At 52.7% G+C, this 27,703-nt stretch overlaps 1 protein-coding gene, 1 long non-coding RNA gene and 1 pseudogene across 7 annotated transcripts in view; 2 read left to right on the top strand and 1 right to left on the bottom strand.

Moving 5' to 3' along the window:
• Window positions 1-1,117: 1,117 nt before the first annotated feature.
• On the bottom strand, window positions 1,118-2,993 carry LOC149127252 (uncharacterized). The gene is made up of 2 exons (XR_016231369.1): window positions 2,659-2,993; window positions 1,118-1,334 (listed from the first exon to the last, which is right to left on the bottom strand). It is a non-coding gene; the product is annotated as an uncharacterized LOC149127252 (long non-coding RNA).
• A 104-nt stretch (window positions 2,994-3,097) lies between these two features.
• DGKD (diacylglycerol kinase delta) overlaps window positions 3,098-27,703 on the top strand; it is a 114,886-nt gene continuing 90,280 nt past the window's right edge. For 4 of the 6 annotated variants that reach the window (XR_016231367.1, XM_089328896.1, XM_051834165.3 and 1 more), the window contains exon 1: window positions 3,099-3,291. Coding sequence is in view for 4 of the 6 variants with exons in the window: in XM_089328896.1 (XP_089185022.1) it covers window positions 3,136-3,291 (156 nt within the window). In the remaining 2 variants the exon portion in view is untranslated. Of the gene's footprint in view, window positions 3,292-27,703 lie in introns of all 6 variants that reach the window. The other 2 variants (XM_070070020.2, XM_089328899.1) reach the window with 2 other exon arrangements.
• Window positions 10,305-12,200, top strand: LOC127486678 (large ribosomal subunit protein uL18 pseudogene; annotated as a pseudogene).

Below are 27,703 nucleotides of genomic sequence, written 5' to 3'. Positions count from 1 at the left end.
TTGGCAAAGATGGCACAGGGAGATCCCCACCCCCAGTCCTCCCGTTATCAACATCTTATGTTGGTAGGGTGCCCTGGGCATGCAGAATGAGCCCGTAACTGAGACTTATTTCTAAACGAAAGCCCACGTCTATTTAGTTTGTAACCTCATGTCCTTTTTCTCTTCCAGTTAGTTAGGGGACAGTTAGTCCCCTCATGTCCTCTTGGGCTCCTTTTGGCTGTACCAATCTCCACCCCTTTTCATAACAGCAAATACCCTCGTCCGGTCCCAGCTTCTACCTCCCAACTGTCACTAGCACCCCCTGGCTTTTTGCCTCTACGTTGACGGACTCTGGAGCCCGGATCACCCTGTGGGCTCCACAGGTAGAGGCAACAGCTCACCCAGGCACCTCGCACCGGATGCCTCTTCTTCATTTCTAGGACAGCGCTTGATCAGGGAAGCTGCAATCCCCCAGGAAGCCCTTACCTGGGAGGCAGCTGCCCTTGCCTCCCCCCACCCCCCGCCTGCGCTCTACTCTTGATGGGAGCTCTGGTCCATTTCCTTCCCTCCTCTATGGTGTCTCCCGTCCGTCGCTTCCACCTCCTTTGTTCAAATCATATTGCCTGGATGGATACCATCCCCACCCACATTTAAAAAAATGTATTTGAGTTACAAGAGAGAGAGAGAGAGAGAAGATCATTCTGTTTAATGTCCTTCCCAGAAGCCCTCTAAGTTACCCCCCCACCTTCATGCCCACCTTGCCATCTCCAAATCCCCTGTCATCTCGCAACTCACTTAGTGGGTTTATTTTTATTTATTTATTTTATGTGAAAAGTAAAGTGACACAGGGAGAAGGAGAGTCAGAACATCTGTCAGCTCGTTCGCTCCCCAGAAGGCTCAGTGGCCAGGCCTGGACCAGGCTGGAGTCAGGAGCCTGGAACCCATCCAGGTCTCCCACGTGGGTGCAGGGCCCAAGCACTTGAGCCGTCTTCTGCTGCTTTCCCAGGCACATTAGCAGGGAGCTGGAGGGGAAGCGGAGCACCAGGAGTCTCAAACCAGTGCTCTGATACAGGATGCCAACGACCTGGGCAACGGCGTAACCTGCTGTACCACAACGCCGGCCTCTGACATCATCAGCTTTTTTTTTTTTTTTTTTTAAGATTTTATTTATTTGAAGGGCAGAGCTACAGAGAGTCAGAGAGAGAGAGAGAGGTCTTCCATCCGCTGGTTGACTCCCCAAATGGTTGGAGCTGAGCCAATCCGAAGCCAGGAGCCTCTTCTGGGTCTCCCATGCAGGTGCAAGGGCCCAAGGACTTGGGCCATCTTCTACTGCTTTCCCAGGCCACAGCAGGGAGCTGGATTGGAAACAGTGTAGCTAGGACTCAAACTAGCGCCAGTATGGAATGCCAGCACTGCAGGTGGCGGCTTTACCCGCCACGCCACAGCGCTGGCTGGATGACACCATCAGCTTTTTAAAGACCCCATCTCCAAATACTCTGACAGTCACATCCCGGGGTGCTGGGGTTAGGACTGTGGCCTTCTCTCCTCATTCCCCCCACGAGCCCTTCAGGCCTCAGCGTCCCCGGACAGCTCGTCTGCCGCAGTGCTGTGGATGTCAGACTTAACGTGGTTGGGGTTTGCTTCCTGCTTCTCTGGCTGCCTTGGGAGAGGAGTCCATCCCTCAGCGTCAGAGGCTTCAGGCCCAGGAGACCCTGGGGCTTGCTCCGTGGGGCCGCGATGAGGACCGGCGGCGCTGCTCGAGCGTCTGCCTCCCGCCTGGCACTCTGTCCTGGGGAGCCGTCACCACCCTAAGGCACTGCAGAGTTCTCCGTGGCTATGCGAGTGTCCGGGATGGCGGCAGCCGGGCCACACGTGGCTAGGGTGAGGAACTGAACTTTTAATTAACTTCCAAACTCAAGTAACACACATGGCCATTGGTTCCAGCACAGGGCTGCACAGCCTGGTCTACTCGGGGCCCTGGGCCTATCCTGTGGTGTTCCTGCATCAGGCCCTGCCATGCCCTGGCCACAAGTGAGGCATTCCCCTGGCCCTGGCCCCACTCCACATGCTACCAGTGCCCCTGGGGTGCGTGAGGCTTGTCCTGCCTCCACAAAGCATTGCCTAGGACAACAGGGGCCAGGGCCACACCCATGTGCCTCTAGCCCCCTGAAAGGGCACACTGCACATGTCCCTCTTGACTGGCCGCTCATAGGACTCACAGGTGGACTGCGTTTCCTCCTGGGTGGCTCCTGACCCCTCCACACCTGGACATCCCAAAGGTCACCCACAATTCAACTGATGTCACCTCTAACTGCACTCACCTCCGCTCTACATCAGTGCAGGTCCATCCCAGTAGCTAAGAGGATACTACCCCCCGCCCTGCCCCCAGGACAGCCCATAATCCAGGCAGCCACCTGATTACTTCAGAGCCTGGATCACAGGCTCCAGCTTTGTGACCCAGACCCGCCCAGGGGTAAATCCTTCAAGGGCTTCCTGCTGCCCTGGGCCCCAGTCCCCTGACCTGGTTCCCGGACCTTGTGGGACCTGCCCAGCCCCAGGCGCCCATCCTAATTCCGTTTCTTTTCCTCCCTCTAAGCTCGGGGCCTTGCACGTCCAGGGCTCCCTGCCCAAAAGCCGGTTTCCTCAATGGGGCAACACCTGTCCAGCTGCCCGTCTCACCTTAGGAAGACACCTCTCTCCCGGAAGGCTCCCGCCTGGGACCGTGCAGCTCTGCGCCCTAGCCCTTCTGTCCTGCTCCAGGCTCGCGTCCACCCTCCCCCTAAACCCTGGGGCCAGACCTTTCCCTGAGACGCGACAGATATAACATCTCCCGGGGGGGGGTTCCTGAAAAGCCGATGGAGGGGGCACACTGGGGACTTGACACAGAAAGCGAACGCGGGAACAAGACCTCCCACCCCCACGAACTGCGCCCTAGAAACAGAATAAACTGAACTTGAGACGCAGGGAGGCCGCCGGGGATCCGGACACCTGGAGTGGGGGCAGGGAGGAGCGCCGTCTGCGGCTGCGCGCCCGGCCGACAGGGGGCGCGGCGGGGCGGAGCCGGCACGACGACCCCGCCCACCAGGGGCCCCGCCCCGGACACGCCCTCCGGGACCGCCCCGCCCCCGCCCGCGGTGCGCGCGCTGGCCCGGCAGCATGGCGGCGGCGGCGGGCGCCCCTCCGCCGGGTCCGCCTCAGCCGTCTCCGCCGCCGCCGCCCGAGGAGTCGTCGGACAGCGAGCCCGAGGCGGAGCCCGGCTCCCCGCAGAAGCTCATCCGCAAGGTGTCCACGTCGGGCCAGATCCGCCAGAAGGTGAGCCCCGGGCGCGGCGGCCGGGGCGCGCGCCCCCTCACGCCGCGGCAGCCCCGGCCGGCCGAGGCCCGTGGCCCTGCCCGAGAGGCCGCCCAGGCCCGGCCGGGTGTCCCGCGGGCGCCCTTGCCCGGGCCGAGCGCACCCCGCCGGGGTAACGGGCCGGCGCCCCGGGCCGAGCGCGCAGCCCCGGGAGCTGGTGGGTGGGTGGGCGGCGGGGGGGCGCGCAGGTGGGCGCCGCTCGCCGGCGGCCGCGCGTGGGGCGGCGAGGGAGCCGCGCGCTGCGCTGCAGGACCGGGAGGAAACTGAGGCCTGGAGGCGGGGGGCTGCGGCTCGCCCCGCCCAGCGCACCCGAAGTGGGGCACCGGGCTGCGCCCCGAGGGCCCGCGCGCTCCGCGAGCGCCCCGGTTCTGCTGGGCAGGCTGCCGCTCGCGGGGTGCCCACGGAATTCCGTTCGGACCCGGGTGCGGAGCTGCCTGCTTTCGCCGCCTGGCCCCGCTCGGGGGGCCGACTCCCTGCCTCCCTCCCCCCGGGAGAAAGCCGGGGCTGCGCGCCCCGGGCACGAACTCTCCGCGGAGCGCCCGGGGTCAGCTGCAGGAGCAAAGTTGCACCCTTTGTTCGGCTCCCGCGGAGAACTGCTCGGGGGTTTTGCCGCAGGGGAGCCCTCCCTGTTGGAACAGGGCTTTTTTTGGGGGGGGGGGGAGCAGGTGGCTGAGCCCCGGCGGTTCCGGCTGGCACAGCTTCTCTCGCCCTGCTGCAGTGCGCTTTTCCTCCGGGCCAGGTCGGCTCGGCTGCCCCTTGAGCCGTGGGAGCCATTTCTTGCCTCTGACCCGTGTGGCCGGGACCCGCGGGGCCTCACGTGTCGCCGGCTGATTGGCGAGCCGCGCCCGCTATCCAGCCCCGGGGCACCAGCGCCAACTTCGTTCCAGGTGCGACAGTTCACCGCGGTGATGAAGATAAGGCTGGCTGTAGCCGGGCACTTTCCCCGAGTTGGCATTACGGTGCCCTGCCTGGTGTAACTTGTCGGGCACCGCAGCGGGTGGTGTGCGTCACCCCTGTCCTAACGGGATTGGAGACTCCAGTGGGGAGGTCACCTGCGCGGCCCGGTGTCTCAGGTGGTGCCTGTGGCAGGCAGGAGGAAGAGGGCCCCGGCAAGGTGGGATTTTGAGGGCTGGACGGGCGGGCAGTCCACGTTGTCTGAACCCTGTGGCTGACGGTGAGGCATACCTGGGGATGGACGGCAGAGGAGGCCGCAGGTGGAACAGGTTGAGGGGGAGTAGGAAAAGGCCAGGGCTGGGTTTAAGGGGTAGGCTTTTGGAAGGAGTGACTCTTTGGCCTTGAGCAAGAGGGAACCCCAGAGGACTACCGAAAGCGCAGGAATAATGGATCAGATGTGCTTCGAGGGTCTTCCCGTCGCCCTCCTGGCCCTGCTGAGTTACTCTCTCTGCCTGCTCGCGGGCAAGGTGCTGCCCGTGTGGGGCAAGCGTGAGGCACAGGGTGTGCTTAAGGTCAGAGTCCTGTGGGAGGCTGGATTTCTCCAGGACCACGGTCTTTCTTTCTTTGTTTCTTTGCCTAAAACAGTGGCTGCCCCCCCCCCCCCCCCCCGGCTGTCCTGGTTGAGGACGAGTGATGGGGAGAATGTGCACAACGCACCCAGGGGACTCGAGTCACATCTGTGGTGTAGATAGCTTAAGGCCGGTTTTTATCTTGGCTCGTTAGAGACTGTCAGAATTGGGCGATGTGAGCTGTGCGCGCAGCGGCTCCCTTTTGTGGCAGGTGAGCTGTTCAGGAAATGCCTCTGGTCTACTTGGTGCCGTGTAGGAGTATTGCCAATGGGCTGTTATTCTGGGCCCCCAAAGAGAAACAGAGTGCACTTTATTTACAGCAGAGGAGATTTAAAAAATAAATTATTCATTTGAGAGAGAGACAGAGATTCTGTGGAGTAAAGACAGAGTGTGGAGCAAAGCCGGGGTGATGAACTCAATCCAGGTTTCCCATGTGGGTGAGGGGACCGCCGTTACTCAAGCCGTCGCTGTGCTGTTCAGGGTCTGCATCAGCAGGAAGCTGGAGTGAGGAGCCGGAGCTGGGTATCGGTCCTGGTACCCTGCGATACGGGTTGTGGGCGTCTTAACTGCTTGGCTAAATGCCTGCACCCAGAGGAAATTTAGTGCAAGGTGTCGGGGGGAGTAGTCCCACTGGTGCTGGGCGAACTGCGAATGCAAAATGCAGGCAATGAAGCAACCCAGCGATGAAGCAACACACAGGAAGCCACTGCCACCTCTAAGCTGCAGGGACAAAGGGAGGAGCTGGCGTATCACCCTAGGGATGACGAGCACCGAGGGCCTCGGGCCTCAGGAAGCTCAGCCGCTGGAGAGGGATCCGGCCCCTCCTGCCTGGGATGCCGGCCTGCGAGTTCGCTTCTGCAGGTTGGTGTGGAGCAAGAGAGCGAGGGATGGATCTCGGGGCAAGCTGGCCCGGCGTCAGAGCTGTACGTATGCAAGCCTGGGGAAGCTGATTTGGGGGTGGGGCCGGGGGGAGTATGTGGCAGCAGTCCTCAGCTCTGGTGTGCAGAAGGCGGGAGGTCTCGATGGAGCGCTGATCCAGCTCAAGGAGGTTTGGGGTGGGGTCGTGGAATGTGCATTTCTGCAAAGCGCCCAGGAGGTGCTGATGCCGTTGGTACGTGGGCCACACGTTGAGAAGCCAGACCTTGTAGAGGGAAGTCTTACTGAAGTCTTGAGGTGATGCGGTTCCTTAGAAACTCCCCCCTATGTCTTTAGCCTACAGAGGACTTGATGTGTGTGGATTTGGGATGGCCGTTGATCAGCTTAGCATTTCATGCCTGTCTGATAGCTTCGTATGACCAAACCTTTAGTGCTGAAATTGCTCCCACAGGCATGTTACTTCTTTGGATTGCCTGACCGCAGCGCACAAGAACCACTCTGGGGGTCACATCGTAGGTAGAAAAAGAAAATAGGGCTGATACACGGACACATTGTAGGACGTTTTATAATTGGAGTAAAGAACATTGTAATTCTGTGATGCTATCAATTAAGATGGAGTTTAATTTATTTAAAAGCTTCTAAATGTTTTTTCTAATTTTTTTGGCTATGAATGTGAAAGTGCTTGTGTCTGTGATTTCAAATTTCAATATAACCTTTTTTTTCCCATTGTGAAATTGGAGACATTAGGTAAAAGTTTCATGTTGTAAAGGCTTTAAGAAAACCCAGGCTCTCTAAGATATAACCTATACACCATGCAAGTCAGTCGTTTAAAGCGGACAGTTCGGTGGTTTTCACTGTATTCACATTGCGCAGCCGTCACCACAGTCAGTTTTGGAACATTTTCATCAGCCATTTCCTCCCAACTCCCTTAACCCTAGGCAACCACTAGTCTACTTTTTGGGTCTGTGTTTGCTGATTCTGGTCATTCTGTATAAATGGAATCATGCAATAGTTGATTTTTTGTGTCTGGCTTCTTTGACAGCATAGTATTTTCAAGGTTCATCCATGTTGTAGCATATATCAGAACTCCATTTCTTTCTTTTCTTTTTTCTTTTTTTTATTTTTTTGACAGCGTGGACAGTGAGAGAGAGACAGACAGAAAGGTCTTCCTTTTCTGTTGGTTCACCCCCCAAATGGCTGCTACGGCCGGCGCGCTGCGCCGATCTGAGGCCAAGAGCCAGGTGCTTCCTCCTGGTCTCCCATGCGGGTGCAGGGCCCAAGGACCTGGGACATCCTCCACTGCCTTCCTGGGCCACAGCAGAGAGCTGGACTGGAAGAGGAGAAACTGGGACAGAATCCGGTGCCCCAACCAGGACTAGAACGCGGGGTGCCGGCGCCACAGGCGGAAGATTAGCCTAGTGAGCCGCGGCGCCGGCCAGAACTCCATTTCTTTTATGGCTGAAGAATATTCCATTGTATAGAGACACTGCATCTTACCCATTCATCAGTTGGAGGGCATTTAGATTATTTCCACTTCTTTGCTATTCTGGAAAACGCTACTATGAACATTTATGTATACTCTTAAAAAGTCTTATTTATTTGAAAGGCAGAGTGACAGAGAGAATGTTCTTCCATCTGCTGGTTTACTCGCCAAATCGCAGCAGCAGCTGGGGTTGGAGTAGCCTGAAGCCAGGAGCCTGGACTGCCACCTGAGTCTCCCACGTGGGTGGCAGGAACCAGGTTCTCGGCCCATGGTCTGCAGCGCCCCAGGTGTGTCAGCGCCCCAGGTGTGTCAGCGGGGAGCTAGTTGGAACCGAGTTGGAACTTGAACCGCAGCGCTTTGATGTGGAATGCAGGCATTCAGGTGGAGGCTTCACCCGCACCACAACACCCCCCACCATGCACATTTTTTTTTAATAAATCTTATCTACCATTTTTAAAGAAAGGGTTTGTTTTATTTATTTGAAAGCACTACAGAGAGAGGTGGAGACAGAGAGAGAGGTCTTCCATCTGCTGGCTCACTCCCCAAATGGCCGCAACGGACAGAACTGAGCCTATCCAAAGGCAGGAGCCAGGAGCTTCTTCTGGGTCTCCCACATGAATGCAGCAGCCCAAAGTGTATTATCAGGGAGCTGGATCAGAAGTGGAGCAGCTGGGATTTGAACTGGCCCCTCTGTGGGATGCTGGGGCTTTAACCTGCTGCACCACAGCTCTGGCCCTGCCATGTACTTTTTTTTTTTTTAATAAAGATTTTATTATTTATTTGAGAGGTAGAGTTATAGACAGAGGGAGAAACACAGAGAGAGATCTTCCATCTTCTGGTTCACTCCCCAAATGGCTGCAACAGCCACAGCTGAGTTGATCCAAAGCCAGGAGCCAGAAGCTTCTTCCAGGTCTCCTACACGGGGTGCAGGGGCCCAAGGACTTGGGCCATCTACTACTGCCTTCCCAGGCCTCAGCAGGGAGCTGGATGGGAAGTGGAGCAGCCGGGACTCAAATAGCACCCATGTGGGATGTGGTGCTGCAGATCAAGGCTTTAACCCACTGTGCCACAGTGCCAGCCCCTAACTCTGCCTTTCAAATAAAAACACCTTTAAAAAAATAAACATAGGGGCTGGTGCTGTGGTGCAGTGGGTTAATCCTCCACCTGTGGCACCTGTATCCTGTATGGGCGCCAGTTCTAGTCCTGGCTGCTCTTCATCTGATCCAGCTCTCTGCTTTGGCCTGGGAAAGTAGTAGAAGATGGCCCATGTCCTTGGGCCACTTTCTCTAGCTCTATTTCTCTCTGTAACTGTGTCTTTCAAAAAAATAAATCTTTTTTTTTTTTTTTTTAAAGGGCAGAGTTAGAGAGTGAGAGAGCAAGCAAGAGAGAGAGAGAGAGAAAGAAATCTTCCATCTGCTGGTTTACTCTCCAAATGGCTGCAGTGCTGCAGCAGCTGGGGCTGGGCCAGGCTGGAGCCTGGAACCCAGACTCCATCCATGTCTCCCATGTGGGTGGCAGGAACCCAACCCGTTGGGCCGTATTCTGCTTTCCCGGGTTCATTAGCAGAGAGCTGGATCGGAAGTGGGGCAGCCACAACTCAACCCGGCACTCATGTGGGCTGCTGGTGTTGCAGGTGGAGGCTTAACCTGCTGCAGCACAACACCCACCCCTACGTGTAACTTTATTTTTAGAGTCTTACAGATTTATTTGAGAGGCAGAGGACATACGTGAGTGAGCTCCCAAGTGCTGTTTCATTCCCCAAATGATCGTGATGGTTGGGGCTGCCGCTGGTACCTCGGAACTCAGTCCAGGTTTCCCTGTGGGTGGCAGGAACCCAGTTACCCGAGTCATCACTGCTGCCTCCCAGAATCTGCACTGGCAGGAAGCCGGAGTCAGGAGCCGGAGCTGGGAATTGAACCCAGGTGTTCCGGTGCAGGATGCTGACATCTTCACCCCGCACGGCAGGCTCACTGCCTGGGTTGAACGTTCTGAGGAGCTGCTGTTGTTTCCCAAAGCTGCCGCGTCAGCTTATGTTCCCACAGGCAGCGTACGCGGAAGGCCCGGTTTCCTCACATCCTCACCGACACTTGCTATTACTCTGTCTTTCCCATCACAGCCAGCCTAGTAGACGTGCGGTGGTGTCAGGGTTTTTAATGCCAGTCTCTCGTGGAGTTTCGGTCCTGGATACAGGCGGTTCAGAGCTGCTCTCGTGCAGTGAGGCATGGGATCCAGAGCAAGTTTATACCCCGCTTGGGGTTGGGTCTCCTCTCTCCTCTGTATTTAGTTCTTGGGCTGGTTGCAGTGACAGTGACTAGTAACTGCTCCGAAGCCTCAGTTTCCCTACCTGCAAAGTAGAACTGATGAAGACAGCCCCTGGAATTAAGTGGACCATCGATGTGGAATACTCAGCACGGTGCCTGCTGTATAGTAAGGAGGCACCAAGAGATTGCTTTGGGTTATTTCTGTCTTCCTGGCTATTTTGGTTCCTAAATAGTCATCTCTCTGACCCATCTTCCAGTTCAAGCTAGTTTGGGTAAATTGTAGTCAGAAGAGCAAATAAAAATAAATCTGGCTGAAAGTTGCCATTGAACATCTTTTGTTAAAAGATTGATTTATTTGGGGCTGGTGCTGTGGTGTAGTGGGTAGGGCCGCAGCCTGCTGTGCCAGCATCCCATATGGGTGCCAGTTCGAGTCTTGGCTGCTCCACTTCCCATCCAGCTCTCTGCTGAGGCCTGGGAAAACAGTAGAAGGTGGCCCAAATGCTTGGGCCCCTGCGCCCACCTGGGAGACCTGGAGCTCCCGGCTCCTGGCTTCAGATCGGCACAGCTCTGGCTGTTGCAGCCATTTGGGGAATGAACCAGCAGATGGAAGACACCCCCGCCCCCCCCGTGCCTCTCCTTCTCTCTCTCTGCCTCTCCTTCTCTCTCTGTGTAATTCTTTCATATAAATAATACATATTTTTAAAAAAATTTTATATATTTTATTGTGTAATTCCTTTTTTTATAAAGATTTATTTATTTGAAAGAGTCACACAGAGAGAAGTATTCTCTCTCTCATTTGACTGATTCGGCAGGATGCAGCAAATGCGTGGCGTGTTACTCTGTTTAAGTGCTGTGCTAGCACTGGGGGGTGCCTCACTGAGAAACCATGTGCGAGGAGATTCCGAGAGCTGCTGGGCCTGTGGGTCTGTGTTGTGCTGCAGATGCCGCCCTCTGTTCACAGCGCAGGGTTTGTGAACGTTCTCAAGAGCGAGGCCCACGTGAGAGAAATCAGGTGAAGTTTAGAAGACGACAAGAGGGTAAAACTGATTACCATGCTCCGAAATGCTCGGTGGTCCTGGATAAAATGAGTACATTCCTCCCAAACGCAGGATGATGGTTGCTGTAACTCACGGAGATCTCACTTGTCAGATTACTGCTCGTGCCTGTGCGGAGGGGCATACGGTAGCCTGCACAGCTTGTGCACGTGAGCTACCAGAACGTGGAGTGAAGCTTGGCTGACCAGTCATGCTGCAGCATGCTGTATTGGCCGCTGCTGGCTCGAGGCTTCTCGGTGGGTTTGGCACGGGCAAGATTCATGCAGGCCAAGAGGAGGTGACTGGAGACGAATACAATTGTGGAGAGCTTTGATGGCCAACCTGGTGCCTTCACCTGCTGTTGGGATGCAGGCCTTTCTAGGACTGGCACTGAAGGGAGCTGTGGATGGAGGCGTGTCCAGGCGGTTCCCTGGTTGTGGTCCTGAAAGCAAGGAGTTTAATGCAGAAGTACATCGGGCACATCGTGGGGTAGGACGGTGCATATTATGTGCATTACCTAATGGAAGAAGATGAAAGTGCTTGCAAGAATCGACTCTCTCTTGGGGCTGGCACCACAGCAGGTTAAACTGCCTGCAATGCCAGCATCCCTGTGGACACCAGTTCGAATCCTGGTTGCTTCACCCCCGGTCCAGCTCCCTGCTAATGTACCTGGGAGGGCAGCGGAAGATGTTCCAAGTGCTTGGGCCCTTGCACCCACGTGGGAGACCTGGATTAAGCTCCTGGCTTTGGCCTGGCGTGGCCTTGGCCATTGTGGCCATTTGGGGGATGAACCGACAGACAGGAAGATCTCTCTCTCTCTTTCTCCATCTCCCCCAACCCTCCAACTCTGCCTTTCAAATAAATAAAAAAAAAATTTTTTTTTAAGATTTATTCATTTATTTGAAAGGCAGAGCTACAGAGAGGCAGAGATAGAGAGAGAAAGAGGTCTTCCATCTCTGGTTCACTCCCCAAATGGCTGCAATGGCTGGACTCAGGCCAGTCCAAAGCCAGGAGCCAGGAGATTTCTCTGGGTGTCCCATGTGGGTGCGGGGGCCCAAAGACTTGGGCCATCTTCTGCTTTCCCAGGCCATAGCAGAGAGCTGGGTTGGAAGTGGAGCAGCCGGGTCTCGAACAGCGCCTGTATGGAATGCCGGCACTGCAGGTGGCAGCTTTCCCTGCTACGAGAGAAGTGATTCTCTCAGGACATAAAAAACATTGAGACTCCAGGCATGATGGAGGAGATGTGTAAGAAAGCTCACCACACTGCTGCACCAGAGACTTCAGTGTGTGAAGAGAGAAGTTAGGAAGAGGTGGAACTGTCCCAAGATGTCCCTCGCCCAGGAGAAAGGTTGGGTAGCTCAAAAGAAAGCAAGCTCAGCTCAGATGAGGCCGCTGAGAGGTTGACCAAACAATTTTCTACGAAGATTCTTCTGATGAAGACAATCAATTTATTGACCAACCTAAAAAAACAGACTTGAGTGAATAGAAGACAAAGCAGCCAGCGTCAATGTGAAGTTGTGGTGGTGACAAGTGCTAATCAGGAGAGGGCCGGAGTGTGCCAGGAGGGCCCCGCAGGTGGATTTGACGTGCTCTCGGGCGTCTGGGAAGGGCTTCTTGGGGAAATGGCCACTTGGCTGAGATCTGAAAGGTGGTGGGGAAGGGACTTGTGCTTCTGGCGGTGGTGGGCTGAGGACTGAGAGCTGTCCTGCCAGGCGTGGTCCGCCGTGAGAGGACGTGGCTGAGGGCTGGGGTCTGGGCCGGTGGAGGTCTGGGGAGGAGAGTGTGGCAGGCGGGGCTGCTTTGACTTTGGAATCAGCGGGGTCTGTAGTGGGTGTTGTGTTCCACACAAATCTGGTGTGGCCTTAACCTCGTAATGTAACCTTAGTAGGACATAGGGTTTTTGTAGATACGGTTTGTTAAAGATCCCAGGATGGGGGCCGGTGCTGTGGCTCACTCAGTTAATCCTCCGCCTGTGGCGCCGGCATCACATATGGGCACTGGGTTCTAGTCCCGGTTGCTCCTCTTCCAGTCCAGCTCTCTGCTGTGGCCCGGGAGTGCAGTGGAGGATGGCCCAAGTGCTTGGGCCCTGCACCCCATGGGAGACCAGGAGGAAGTTCCTGGCTCCTGTCTTCGGATGGGTGCAGCGCGCCGGCTGTAGCGGCCATTTGAGGGGTGAACCAGTGGAAGGAAGACCTTTCTCTCTGTCTCTCTCTCTTACTGTCTATAACTCTACCTGTCAAAAAAAAATATTAAAGATCCCGGGATGAAATCATCCTGAATTTTGGGTGAAGTCTGATAATAGTCTGATATATTTCTTCCTTCCTTCCTTCCTTCCTTCCTTCCTTCCTTCCTTCCTGAGTGGACAGTGAGAGAGAGAGAGAGACAGAGAGAAAGGTCTTCCTTTTGCCGTTGGTTCACCCTCCAATGGCTGCCGCAGCCGGCGCGCTGCGGCCAGCGCATTGCGCTGATCCGAAACCAGGAGCCAGGTGCTTCTGGTCTCCCATGTGGGTGCAGGGCCCAAGCACTTGGGCCATCCTCCACTGCACTCCTGGGCCATAGCAGAGAGCTGGCCTGGAAGAGGGGCAACCGGGACAGAATCCGGCGCCCTGACCAGGACTAGAACCCGGTGTGCTGGCGCTGCAAGGTGGAGGATTAGCCTATTGAGCCACGGCGCCGGCCCTGATATATTTCTAACAGAAAAGGGAGGGAGGTTTGGACACTTGGAGAAAAAACAGCCTGAGATTAGCTGCTGCCACAGATGGAGGAGTGCCTGGGGCCGCTGGGAGCTGGGAGCCGTGATGGTGGGCCCTTTAGGAGGAGGGCAGCCCTGCTAACCTCTTGCTGTCAGACTTCTGCCTCTGGGATTGTAAGGCGACACGCTTCTGCTGATTTAGGCCACGTGGTTATGATGGGTGCTTGGTGTTGGCGTCCCTGGGGAATCCTACAGGGGGCTGTGAGGGCAGCAGTCGAGGGTGAACCCTGATTTGGAGTGAGATCCCAGAAAGCCACTTCCAGGGGATGGGGATAAACCAGAAATAAAATTTTGGAAGGCCTGTCACCCTGCTTGCATCAGCTCAGCTCTCTGAAATCAGCGTGAGCCAAGAGTGCCGTGTCTCCAGGTTCCCAACAGGAGCGGGCCGATCTCCGCTGGGGCGCGAGGGAAGTGCACCTGCAGTACCTCCACAAGCCGGTTCGTGGATTCAGTGTTCTGGCCAAAACCAGATTCCCAGGGAGGCCTGACGGAGAGTTACAGCCAAGAGACAGAACAGACTGTAGAGGCAGGCCCAGGGGCCTCACACGAAGCCGTCCCTCCTTCATTCCAGGAGATAAAAGGATTCTGGCGAGAATTAGATACCATAAAGAAGATGCAAATAAGGATTCTAAAATGGAAAAGTGTAATAATCAAAATTAACCAAAGGAAAGGCAGATTAGACACAGCTGAAAATATTTAGGGACCAGAAACTAGTTCAGAAGAAAATAGCCACAGGGAGGCCTGGGGAGGAAAGAGCGGGGCGGTTGAGGAGAAGGCCTGGGCCGGGGGAACAGGAGAGCCGTCTGCCGTGTGTCCCAGGCCGGGGAACAGGAGCGCCGCCTGCCGTGTGTCCCAGGCCGGGGGAACAGGAGCGCCGCCTGCCGTGTGTCCCAGGCCGGGGGAACAGGAACGAGGTCTGCCGTGTGTCCCAGGCCGGGGGAACAGGAACGAGGTCTGCCGTGTGTCCCAGGCGGGGGAACAGGAGCGCCGTCTGCCGTGTGTCCCAGGCCGGGGGAACAGGAGCGCTGTCTGCTGTGTGTCCCAGGCCGGGGGAACAGGAGCGCTGCCTGCCGTGTGTCCCAGGCCGGGGGAACAGGAACGAGGTCTGCTGTGTGTCCCAGGCCGGGGGAACAGGAGCGCTGCCTGCCGTGTGTCCCAGGCCGGGGGAACAGGAGCGCCGTCTGCCGTGTGTCCCAGGCAGCATGGCAGTACTTGAAAGGAGGAAGCCTGAGAGTGTCCCACGGTTAGCGGAAGGCAGCGTCCGCGGATCTCATAACCCGTGAACGCGGAGGGTGCCGCACGGAGGTGCCGTGTCGTAGAACTGCGGAAGCCCGTAGATGCTGAGACCCAGACGGTGGCCCGAGGCTGTTGACCCCCGACAGCTGCGGCTGCAGGGGAGAGATCAGTTGGAACTGTGTCAGAGAAGCTGACTGCTAACCCAGGGGTCCTTCGCACAGCAAAAAGAGCCTTCAGAAATAGTGTTGAAATAAAGATATTTTCAAATAAGCAGACCAACACTAAAGGAAACATTAAGGGTTTTTGGTTGGTTGGTTGTGGCCAAAGGAGACTGATCTCTGGGGAAAGGTAGGGGCTGCAGGAAGGAATGAAGAGCAGCATAAAGCAGGCACATGGCACAGCCCCAGGGATTACTGGTGGTTACGGTTAGCTACGTCTCTGGGCTTAAAAATGTGTGCAGCGCTGAAATACCTGAGGGCTGGCCTTGTGGTGCAGTGGGTTAAGCTGCTGCATGCAGCCCCGGTGTCCCATATGGGCACTGGTTCAAGTCCCGGCTTCTCCACTTCCAGTCCAGCTCCATGCTAATGCTTCTGGGAAAGTAGCGGAAGATGGTCCAGGTACTTGGGCCCCTGCCACCCACGTGGGAGAATCAGGTTCCAGGCTCCTGGCTTTGGCCTGGCCTAGCCCTGACTGTTATGGCCACTTGGGGAGTGAATCAGTGGACAGAGGATAGCTCCCTCTCCTTCCCTCCCTCCCTAACCCCCCCGCCCCCAATAACTCTTCCTTTTAAATAAGTAAATATTCTTCAAAGTTGAAATACAGGACAGGGACAATGTCACCTAGTTGGAAAGGAGGTCAGTGGAGTTCTCACATTTCCAGAGAGCAGGAAAAGGCCCCAGTAAATGCCAGAAGGTCGCGGATACATGTAATCCGTGGTAGCCATTAGAATTGTGATAGATTATGTGATGTCTAGGCTAAAAGGTGAGGGAAATGGAATAGAAATAAATTCTGAGTCTGAAAGAAGGCAGGAGAAGAAACATTGTACAAGTGAGACCAACAGGAAGCAGAGGAAAAAAAGACTTCAGTACCTCCTGGTTAGTGATGACATTAAATGTGAGTGTACTTAAATGCTGCAGCTCATGACAGAGACTTTGAGATAGGCTATGAAAGGGAAACCTGAATAGGTCATTTAAAGGGATTTAGTTAAGACAAGTAAGGATACAGAACGGGAAAGGGATGGGAGGTGAGCACTGGCCTGGTGGTTAGGGTGCTGGTTAGGATGCCCACGCACCCACAGGAGTGCCTACGTTTGACTAGTGGTGTTGGCTGCTGACTGCAGCTGTCTGCTAATGTGGGCCCTGGGCGGCAGCATGAGGACTGAAATAGTTGGGTTCTTGCCACTTACTGGGGAGGCCTGCATTGAGTTCTTGGCTCCTGGCTTTGGCCCTGCCGCTATTGTGGTCATTTAGGGAATGAACTAGTGGGTGGGCACTCTCTCTATCTCCTTCTCAAAAAAGAAAAATAAAAGAACAGACAAAAATATTATGCAAATACTAACCAAAGGAAGTTGGCATAGCTATTTTAATATGATATAGAGTACTCTTTGAAGCTAAAAATTACAGATAAAGATATGATACTGATAAATGGCTCATTCCAGATATAATAATTTAAAATTTGTGTGTACCTAATAACATTTCAAGATATGTAAAAGAAAATTAACATAATTGTGGTTTGAATAGCAAATCCTAGTGGAATATTTTAACATATCCATCTTAGTTGCTGTTACAGTAAGCAGACAAAAAATGTGTAGGGAGGCGTGGTGGTTGTGGCACAACGGAGTAAGCTGCTGCCTTGGACTCCCACGTCCCATACCAGAGGACCTGGCCTGTGTCCCAGCTGCTTTGCTTCCCATCCAGCCTCCTCCTGATGTGCATCCAGGTGGTAGCAGATGATGGCTCAAGTGCACGGGTCCCTGCCATCCATGTGGCAACCTGGGTGAAGTTCCTGGCTTTGGCCTGGCCCAGTCCTGGCTATTACTGGCCTTTGGGGAGTGAACTCATGGGTGGAAGATCTCCCTCTCTCTCTTGCTCTGCATTTCAAATAAACAAAAATAATAATAAATAAGCATTAAAAATAAGAGCATTAAACTGGTAACTTACATTCTTTAAAAATTTATAAAAATATAGAATAATTGAACATGAATGTATACTAAACTTAATGAAGATGTTTAGAATATTGTACCTAGGCCGGCGCCGCGGCTCACTAGGCTAATCCTCCGCCTTGCAGCGCCGGCACACTGGGTTCTAGTCCCAGTCGGGGCACCGGATTCTGTCCCGGTTGCCCCTCTTCCAGGCCAGCTCTCTGCTGTGGCCCAGGAGTGCAGTGGAGGATGGCCCAAGTGCTTGGGCCCTGCACCCCATGGGAGACCAGGATAAGTACCTGGCTCCTGCCATCGGATCAGCGAGGTGCGCCGGCCGCGGCGGCCATTGGAGGGTGAACCAACGGCAAAAGGAAGACCTTTCTCTCTCTGTCTCTCTCACTGTCCACTCTGCCTGTCAAAAAATAAAAAAATAAAAATAAAAAAAGAGGCCGGCGCCGCGGCTCACTAGGCTAATCCTCCACCTAGCGGCGCCGGCACACCGGGTTCTAGTCCCGGTCGGGGCGCCAGATTCTGTCCCAGTTGCCCCTCTTCCAGGCCAGCCCTCTGCTGTGGCCAGGGAGTGCAGTGGAGGATGGCCCAGGTGCTTGGGCCCTGCACCCCATGGGAGACCAGGAAAAGCACCTGGCTCCTGGCTCCTGGCATCGGATCAGCGCGGTGCGCCGGCCGCAGCGCGCCGGCCGCGGCGGCCATTGGAGGGTGAACCAACGGCAAAGGAAGACCTTTCTCTCTGTCTCTCTCTCTCACTGTCCACTCTGCCTGTCAAAAAAAAAAAAAAAGAATATTGTACCTAATAATTGTCGAATCTATGTTCTTCTTCTTCTTTTTTTTTTTTTTTTTTTTTGACAGAGTGGACAGTGAGAGAGAGAGAGAGAAAGGTCTTTCTTTTGCCATTGGTTCACCCTCCAATGGCCGCCGCGGCTGGCGCATCGCGCTGATCCGAAGGCAGGAGCCAGGTGCTTCTCCTGGTCTCCCATGGGGTGCAGGGCCCAAGGACTTAGGCCATCCTCCACTGCACTCCCTGGCCACAGCAGAGAGCTGGCCTGGAAGAGGGGCAACCGGGACAGAATCCGGTGCCCCGACCGGGACTAAAACCTGGTGTGCCAGTGCCGCAGGCGGAGGAATCTATGTTCTTTTTAAATACAACAGTACATTTGTCAAAATTTATTATATACTACCCAGAAAGGAAGTCTCAACAACTTTAGAAGGATTAAAATTATATAGAGTATGTTCTCTGACAACTGTGAAATTAAGCCAGAAATCAATGAAAAGAAGCAGTTTTTTTCCAGATTATTTACTTGAAAGGCAGAGTGACACAGAGAGAAGGACAGAGATTGCTCGTATCCACCGGTTCACTCTTCAGATGGCTGCAACAACCAGATGTGGTATGGGCTGAAGCCAGAAGCTTGGAACTCTATCCTGCTCTCCCACATGAGTAGCAGGGGTCCACGTACTTGGGCCAGCATCTCCTGTCTCCCATGTGCATTAGCAGGAAGCTGGAGTGGAAGTGCAGCAGCCAGGACTGGAATTGGTACCTGATATGGGATGCAGGTGTCACAACTGGTGGCTTAACTTGCATCTACCTCCACAGTGCTTGGCCAAAAGAAAGTCTTGTTGTAATTGGAAATTTATAAATATTTCTGAATGAGACAAAGCTAGAATATATTTTGGTTCAAAGGATGGCAATATTCTATGTATACATACATATATGCACACACCTGTGGAATACAGCTGAAATCATATTTAGACAGAAATTTCTAACTAATACATGTATAAGAAAAGAAGATATGCCAAAAGTTATTGAAATAAGGTACGTTCATGAATTGCTTAAAGATGGGGGTATGTTGTGACAGATGCATTGCTAGCCAGTTTCCTTGTTGTGTGAGTGTAATAAAGTGTCCACATAGGCCTGCGCCAGGGCTCACTAGGCTAATCCTCCGCCTATGGCACCGGTACCCCGGGTTCTAGTCCTGGTTGGGGTGCCGGATTCTGTCCCAGTTGCTCCTCTTCCAGTCCAGCTCTCTGCTATGGCCCGGGAAGGCAGTGGAGGATGGCCCAAGTGCTTGGCCCTGTACCTGCATGGGAGACCAGGAGAAGCACCTGGCTCCTGGTTTCGGATCGGCGCAGCACGCCGGCTGTAGCGGCCATTTGGGGGGTGAACCAACAGAAGGAAGACCTTTCTTTCTGTCTCTCTCTCTCGCCATCTAACTCTGTCAAAAAAAAAAAAAAAAGTGTCCACGTAGATTGTATAGCTTTCTGTACATGCAGGCTGTGTGGCCACATGTGGTCCAAAGTAGACAGACGGCTAGTTAGAAGAATAGCTACATATTAAACTCAGAATAAAATGAACGAAATATTTTCCTAAAAAATTAAAAGAATGAGGAGGAGGAGGTACTAGACCGGAGAGGTGTGGAGAGATCGTGTGGCGGGTGAGAAATCCAGGGGCTGACAGGGTGGTGTGGTTGGAGCTAGCGAGAGCCACAGAGCCTTGCGGTGGGGGCTGGAGCCTGTGTTAGGGAGGTGGTTACTTTGAGGTTTTTGGAAGGGGCCAATCAAGTCTGAGTTGAGAAGCCGGCCCTAGCTGTGCTGTGGTTGCTCCCGTGGACGCTGGCTGCCCTGTGTGGTGAGAGCTGATGGCAGCCTGGTCCTGGGCTGCGGTGCTGGAGATGGAGAGGTGTTCTGGCGCAGCAGAGCTGGGAGAAGGCTGGGAGGAGGCTGGGAGGAGGCTGGGAGCTTTGTGGCGCGTGCTGAGCTGGATGCTGCCGCTCTTCTCCAAGCTGATGACCGGTTTGGGCGTTTTGCTGCGCCTTTGTCTGCTTCATGCTGTCTAGGACCCTGTTCTCAGCTGCCCCAGCTTACAGGTGAGTGAACCGGATGCAGCGGCAAGGCGGCTCTCCAGGTGCCATGAAGCCGCTGGTCTTGGTGTGCCCGACCTCTGTCCTGCTCAACCCGGCAGTCCTGTGGCAGCAGGGGGATCATTCTGTGAGCCCAGAAGTGGGTCAGGTCCGTCAGACGCAGGGCCCTTGGCTTTTAGGAAGTGGGCTGAGGAGGAGGACCAGTCTGAGGACCCGTGGCTGGCAGAGGTGGGGGCGCTGTAGAGATGCCGCGATGTCAGTACTGCAGAGTGCCTCAGCCCCCTCGCCAGCATGCGCCTCCTGGAGGAAGGGTGTTTTCCCACAGGGCAGGGCCGTTTGTAATTTTCTAATATCGAATATCCACATCATTTTTAGATTTCCCCAACTGAACCAAAAATGCCTTTTATGGCCTCACTTTTGGGAACCAGATACCAATCAAATTTTATGTATTTTATTTGGTTGTTGTATCATTTTAGCTTTTTCTTTCTTCCTCCAATAATTGGTAAAAACTTTTTTTTCCTTTTATTTGAGGGGCAGAGAAACAGCAAGAGTGAGCTTCATCCACTGGTTCATTCCCCAAATGCTGGCATGTCCAGCCGAAGCTTTGAAGCCAACTCAGGTCTCCATCGAGGTCTCCTGTAGAATGGGTAGAATGAGTTGCAGGAATGCAGTTACTTGAGCCATTGCCCCTCCTCCCAGGGTCTGCATTGGCAGGAAGCCAGAGTCAGCAGCTGGGGTCAGACTTGGGAGCTGTGATGTGAGAGGCAGGTGTCTTCATAGCTGGGCTGAACACATGTCCCCGTCTTTAGTTTCTAACTAAAGAAGCTGCCTTCCCAGACCTTCAACCCCTGCCTTCCGCGTGACGGTGTTTTGAGGAGACTAGGGCAACTGTCTCATAAAGTCTCTGGATTTGCCTGATGGTTTCCTTGCGGTTTCTTTTACATTGTTTTATTCTCTGTGTTTCCTGTAAACTGGAAGTGAGACGTCTCAATGACTTGATTATATTCAGGCTGACATTTCGGACAGATCTCCTGGACAGGGGTGCTCTGTACTCTGTCCTGTGTTCCTTCAGACAGGCACGTCCTGTCAGCTGGTCCCCTCTGCTCTGGTCTCATCTGGTTTGTATGAGGTCACCAGATCTTTTAATTGGAGACCTGGGTTCTCCCTTTACAATCAGGAATAATCTGTGAATTGATTCCTGAACACTGTGCAAATACCCTTTTCTCTATTTTTTCATGGTTTTCAGCATTCATACAGAATATTAGCTTGAATCAATTTAATTTAAGAAATGTAAAAGTTTTATTTGAGAATCAGAAAGTGAGAGAGGCAGGCAGGGTGTCCCATTTGCTGATTCATTCCAAAAATGCCTCCAAAGGCACAGGCTGTCCTGGGCTGGCCTGAAGCTGGGAGCGGGGGACTCACTCCAGGTCTCCTGTGGGTTGGAGCAGCCCCATTACCTGAGCCCTCACTGATACCCCTCAGGTCCGCACTGGGAGGAAGCTGGTGATGGAGATGGTGGAGATGGGTATTTTAACTGGTGTCTTAACTCCAACAGCCACCCCTTCCCCGCCCCGGCCATTCTGTCATGTGTTCCACATTTATTTACCTATTGGTATAGTTGTTTCATCATTTTAACTGAGGACGGACTTCCTTCTGCTGAATTACCGATTTTACGAGTAAGGATTCTGTATAACAGTCGTTTCCAGTGGGGGCAGATCTTTTCTGTCTCCCGGTCATTGTGGATTCATGACCACTTTCATTCCTATCATGAGGTTACCTTCACTCCCCCTTCTGGTGTTCCTCTTACCTTGTTTTCCCAGGAAGCCCCTTCACCCTTGCAGCCGGGTCTGGAGGGCTTGTCTGTCTTTGTAGTCCATCTTTTCCTCTTCCGGATGGAGCTCCAGAGCCAGGTTCCAGCGCAGAAGGGTCGGTGTGTCCACGGGAGTTGGCTGGTCCACAGTGTGACACTGCCTTCTCCCTCCTGTGCCTGGACAGGAGGCCTCGTGGCTTCTACACATCAGGCTGGTGGTCTTTACTTTCCTTTTCCTTGGGCTGGATTAGATTTTGGGTTGTACTGGCCGCTTCAAGTGGAGTTGGGGGGGGGGGCTTTCTGTCAGGAAAGTGTCCGTCACCGCTACCTCTCATGTTGCGTCCCTGTCTTGCTGTGCTTCGGGCTGCTGTGTTAAGTCGGGTAGCGGGTCCTCACCGCTGTGCTGTGCTCTCCACCCTGTCCCGCGGTTCTGTGAGCCGCTCAGCTGTGTCTTTTCTCAGCCAACGATGCTTTCTGCAGAGTGTATCTTTTAGTTGGAATTTTAAAAAGGATTCATTCATTTGAAAGGCAGAGAGAGAGAGATGGAGAGCCACCTTCTGTCTGCTAGGTCACTCCCCAAGTAGTCACAACAGCCAGGGCTGGGCCAGGCCATAGCCAGGAGCCAGGAGCTGCATCAGGTCTCCAACCCAGGTGGAGTGGCAGGGCCCACGTACTAGGGTCATCCTCTGCTGTGGAAGTTGGACTGGAAGTGGAGCAGTCAGGACTCGAACCTGCGCTCCCATATGGCATGCTGGCTTTGCAGGTGGCGGCTTACCCTGCTACACCACAGCGCCTGCCTCTTTAGTTAGATTTTAATCCTGCCTGATGTGCTGACTTTTGTTTCCTTTTCTGGGCTTGTATCTTAGCTTGTCTTTTAATTTCATTCTGTTCTCATTTTGGTGCTCCCTGTCCTTTAAAAAATGTTTGATTTTAATTGATTAATAGAGGCAGTGTCATCTTGTGCTAACCACAAGAAGCACATATTTTCTGAAATGGTCTTTAGTTTCCTGTAATCACTCATTTCAGAAGGACTTTCTGGCATATTTTTCCTTCAGCCTCCCAACCTCTCTGTTTTTGGTTTAACTTATTGGTCCTTGAGTGGCGGTTGCCAGTCTTGGGGTTAGCTGCCATTAGCTGTGCTCTTGGCTGTTGGAAGGATGGTTGTAGGGTGGTCAGCCACGGGCCCGGGGCTGTGTCTCCTCTGTTCTTGCATGGGCTCTTCCTTGCCTCTCTCCCATTCCTCCTCTTCAGTGGAGACTGAGTGTCCCTGTGGGTGTTTTGAGCTCACCTGCCACCCACTTTGGGCTGGCTGTGCTCTTGTGTGTTGGAGGGTGCAGGGGGTCTGGGTCAGGGCTGTGGTGGCTAGTGCTCCTCTGCCTGCAGGATGGCCATTTGTCCTGGTGGAAAGATGGGAGAGAGCCCTCTTTCTTTGAAACTTACCACTTCAGCCATTTTAAAAGTGTATAATTAAGTGGATTTAAGCATATTAATGTGCAGCTGTCACTGCTACCTATTTCTGGAACGTAGTTATTATCTGCATGGTGATCCCTTCCCCATTACGCAGGAATTTGTTCCTCCCCTCTCCCAGGCCTGGGCAACCATCAGGCTGCTTTCCCTCGCTGTGGCTTTGCCTGTTCTGGGTATTTCATATAAATGGAGTTGTATAATGCATGACTTGTTGTGACCTGTTGTCATTCACTTAGCTCATCTACATTGTAGCATGTTTTGACTGTATTTATTCTTCTTCTTGTTACTGAGTAGTATTCCATTGTTTGTATCACATCTTGTTTTCCGTTGGTCTGGACATCATTCTTCCTGGTGTTCATCTTACCCTCGTTTTCCCAGGTAAGCTCTGTTATCCTGGCTGTTTGTGGAGGCAATAACTTTTAGCTATTGTGAATACAGTTACTTTGAGCATTCATGTCCAAATTACTGTTTGAATACCTGTTTTCAATTCTGTTTTAAGGGGGTGGGTATTGGGGGCAGCAGGTTAAACCACTGCTTGCAATACTAGCGTCCCTTATCAGAGTGCTGGTTCAAGTCCAGACTGCTTGCTGTGCACCCTGCTAATGCATATTGAGAAGCAGTGGGTGATGGATCAAGTGCTTGGACCCCTGCCACTCATATAGGAGAGCAGAATGAGGTTCTGGGCTTCGGGCTGTGGCCTGGCCCAGCCATAGCTGTAGCAAGCATTTGGGGGGTGAACTAGCAGATGGAAAAACCAATCTTTCTTCTCTCTTTCTTAAGTAGATAAAAATAAATAAATGCTTGAAACGTTTTCTCTGTGTTCATTTATTTGAAAGAGAGACAGCCAGGGCTGGGTTAGGCTGAACCTAGGAGCTATGAGCTCTTTGGGATCCCCCATGTGGGTAGCAGGGACCTAACTACTTGGACCATCACCTGCTGTGTCTCTGTATGTGCTTTGGCAGGAAGCTGGAATCAGGAGTGGAGCCAGGACTCAAACTCAGGCAGTCCGATATGAAATGCGGATGTCCCAAGCAGTGTTTTAACTGTAAGACCCAACTCCTGCCCTGATTCTTCTGGGTGGACTTGCTGGATAATTCTAATTCTGTGCTTGGTGTATTGAGGAACTGCCAAACTGGCTTCCACAGTGGCTCTACCACTTCACAGTCCCACCATCACTCTGCAAAGATTCCAGTTTTCCAGCTTGTAAATGCTTGTTCGTTTCTCTTTTGACAAAGCCATCCTGGAGGATGGGGAACGATGTCTCACTGTAGTTTTACTGAGTTTCTCTAAAAACTCACAGTGTTGAACATCTTTTCATGTGGTTGTTGCTGTCTGTATATCTGCTTTGGAGAAATGTCTATTCAACTCTTTTGTCCTTTTTAAAATTGAGTTGTCTTTGTACCTGAGTTGTAAGAGTTTTTCACATTTTCTGGATGCCAGACTCTTGCTAGGTACATAATTTACAAATATTTTCTCCATTTCTGTGGCTTATTTTTCCAGTATTTTGTTAATGTCCTTTGAAGCACAAAATTTTAATTTTCCTTTTTTAAAGATTTATTTATTTATTTGAAAAAGTTACAGGAAGGAAGAGACAGAGAGGGATTGATGTTCCATCTGCTAGTTCACTTCCCAGATGGCTGCAACAGCCAGTGCTGGGCCAGGCCAGAGCTGGGAGTTCATATAGGTCTTCCACATGGATGCAGGGGCCCAGACATTTGAGTCGTCTTTCACTGCTTATCCCAGGCGCATTAACAGAGAGCTGGACCAGAAGTGGAGCAGCTGGGACGTGAACCAGCACCCACATGGGATGCCAGCCTTGCAGGTGATTGCTTTACCTGTTATGCCACAGTGCCAGCTTCCTAATTTATACTTCCGTTCTTCTGAGAGTTTTATTGTTTTGTTGCCTGTGTTTGATCCATTTTGAGTACTTTCAGTATGTGGTGCGAGGTCGGATTCCAAGTTCATTTTTTCATGCCTGCTCCCCGGTTGTCCCAGCTTCAGCTGTGGTCTGCCTCTCTCGAGCTGGAGAGACAGCCCCGTGGTGTTCAGAGCAGGCAAAGAGCTGCTCAGGAGAGGCCGGTGACGTTGCCCTGGTGGATAGTCATAGAGTTCTTCTAAGAATGGCCAGGAGACATCACACGGTTCAGGGGTTTGAAGAACTGTCTGCATCGCAGAACTCGCGCTGCCTTAGAGTTCCTCCACATTCCTGCTTTGAGAAGATGGATTTGGTTCAGATCTTTCCATAGTGTGGTTAAACTTGGAAATAGCGCAGTCCTGTTGCATGGTCTCCGTATTTGAACTCTGATGCCAGTGGTCAAGTACTCTGAAGCTTTCTCAGAGTGAGTCTGGGAAATTGTTTGTATACTTAAAGAGGGCAAGTGAAACTCAGGATTCTCTAAGTGTATTTTTACATCTAATCTGTATTTCGTATGAACTGGGATTTTGCTGTTTACTGAAACCCCTTGGTATGTGAATAACTAAAAAAAACCCCACACACTCTTGACCCCAGTCCATTGGTGGATTTCCTGTCCTGAGGAAATAATCTTAAAAATGAAAAAAAAAAAAAAAAAAAAGACACCGAAAACACATGTTTGGATCATTAAATTAAATAAGAAAGAAATCTCAGTGTCGAAGTCCAGGTTAAAAACAAACCCAGCAAAGCACTCCTGTTTACCGAACGAGCAGTGATGATAGCCGACAGTTACTGCATGCTGGGCCCCCTATGGGCTGGTGCCAATGTGTGAAGGTAGCTGTGAGGTGACTGTGGCGCCCGGGCACCACACAGCGGGAGAGTGTCAGGGTGCTCTGACCTGCGTGCTGCCTGTGCAGCCAGCTGTCCAGGTAATTCAGGATGGCAGTAACGTGGACAGCACCTTGTGGTGTTGGGGAAGCAAAGCGGCAAACCCATGTGTATACTGAGTGCATTTCTTTTTTTTTCTTTTCTTTTTTTTCTTTTTTTTTTTTTTTTTGACAGGCAGAGTGGACAGTGAGAGAGACAGAGAGGAAGGTCTTCCTTTTGCCGTTGGTTCACCCTCCAATGGCCTCCGCGGCCGGCGCGCTGTGGCTGGCACACCGCGCTGATCCAATGGCAGGAGCCAGGTGCTTCTCCTGGTCTCCCATGGGGTGCAGGGCCCAAGTACTTGGGCCATCCTCCACTGCACTCCTGGGCCACAGCAGAGAGCTGGCCTGGAAGAGGAGCAACTGGGACAGAATCTGGCGCCCTGACCGGGACTAGAACCCGGTGTGCAGGCGCCACAAGGTGGAGGATTAGCCTAGTGAGCCGCGGCGCCGGCCTGAGTGCATTTCATCTCTGCAAAACACCTGCAGAGATAGAGGAGGGTTCCAAAGGGATGTTGGAGTGTTTTGGGTGGGAGAATTGGATTGGTTTTACTTTTTTGTTTTGTTTTTAAAGACGTATTTTGTTGGCCGGTGTTGTGGTGTAGTGGGTTAAGGCACTGCCTGCAACTCTGGCATTCCATCAAGATGCTGGTTTGAGATCCTACTGCTCCACTTTTTTTTTTAGTTTGAGAGGCAGAGTTACAGAGAGTGAGAGGGAGAGACAGGTTCTTCCATCCGCTGGTTCAATCCCCAAATGACCTCAACGGCTGGAGCTGGGCCGATCTGAAGCTGGGAGCCAGGAGTTTCTTCCAGATCTCGATCTCCCACCCAGGTGCAGGGGCCCAAGCTCTTGGGCCATCCTCCACTGCTTTTCCAGGCCATAGCAGAGAGCTGAATCGGAAGAGGAGCAGCCGGGATTAGAACCAGCGCCCATATGGGATGCCGATGCTGCAGGCAGAGGATTAACCTACTGCGCCACAGCTTCGGCCCCACTGCTGCTCCACTTTTGATCCAGCTCCCTGTTACTGTGTCTGGGAAAGCAGTGGACCCCTGCACCTGTGTGTGAAACCCGGAAGAAGCTCTGGGCTCTTGGCTTCGGCCTGGCCCATTCCCCGGCTGTTGTGGCCATCTGGAGAGTGAACCAGCAGATGGAAGATTCTCTCTCTCTGTAACCCTGCCTTTCAAATATTTCAAATATTCTTCCAGGTCTCTCATAGGTGCAGGGACCCAAGCACTTGGGCCATCCTCCGCTGATTTCCCAAGTGCATTAGCAGGGAGATGGATCAGCAGGGGAGCCTCTGGGACTCCAACCGGCACCCATATGAAATGCCAGCAATGCAGGCATTGGTTTAACCCCTTATGCCACAATGCTGCTCCCTGGTTTTCCATCTACTTCCTTATATTAGAACACATCTTTTATAGCACACACAAATGTAAGATGGTACTTGTCAGGTGGAGAGAGCTGGTGTAGGCCTGGCTGTGACTGGTACTGTCTGAGGACGGGGCAGGTACTCTGCTGGTTAAAGATGGAGAGGAGCCTGCCCTCTGTGCTGTCGCCTTCTAAACACGGTTGGCAAAGGTAGAACTGTTGGGTACAAGGAAAATGGAGCTCAGGGAGCCGGATAGACTAAAGGGCATGACCTGTAAGACATAGGATTACATTTAATATTATCCTAGTGACTGTGTACATTACATGGGGCAATGTGGTTATGTTCCTCTTTGTTTAGACTTTTAACGCCTATGTTGAAAATAAAGCTAAATTTATCTAAGCAGAGAGTTCAAGGTCTTGATATAAATAGGATATAGTTTAGCCTGACATTCAAGCTATTTGATGTCAGCTTTTCCTCACACATGTTCATAATTATGCCAGTATCCTCAGCATTTGAATAAATGGAATAGGCATAGGGCATAGAGAAATAAAACACTGAGTAAAAGCATATCTAGTTACAATCTGTTGTTATTTGGGAAAGTAGGTTATTAAATAATGTGTGTGTATACAGCCCCACTTTCCTGTTCTGTTTACATATTTGAAAGCAGACTGAAAGTGTTCTCACTCAGAATTTGAGTAGTAGATGTTAGC

The sequence above is a fragment of the Oryctolagus cuniculus genome, chromosome 3, assembly GCF_051225735.1.
Source record: "Oryctolagus cuniculus isolate XC-2025 breed Fujian yellow rabbit chromosome 3, ASM5122573v1, whole genome shotgun sequence".
Lineage (NCBI taxonomy): Eukaryota > Metazoa > Chordata > Mammalia > Lagomorpha > Leporidae > Oryctolagus > Oryctolagus cuniculus.
This window is presented reverse-complemented; position numbering and strand designations above follow the sequence as displayed.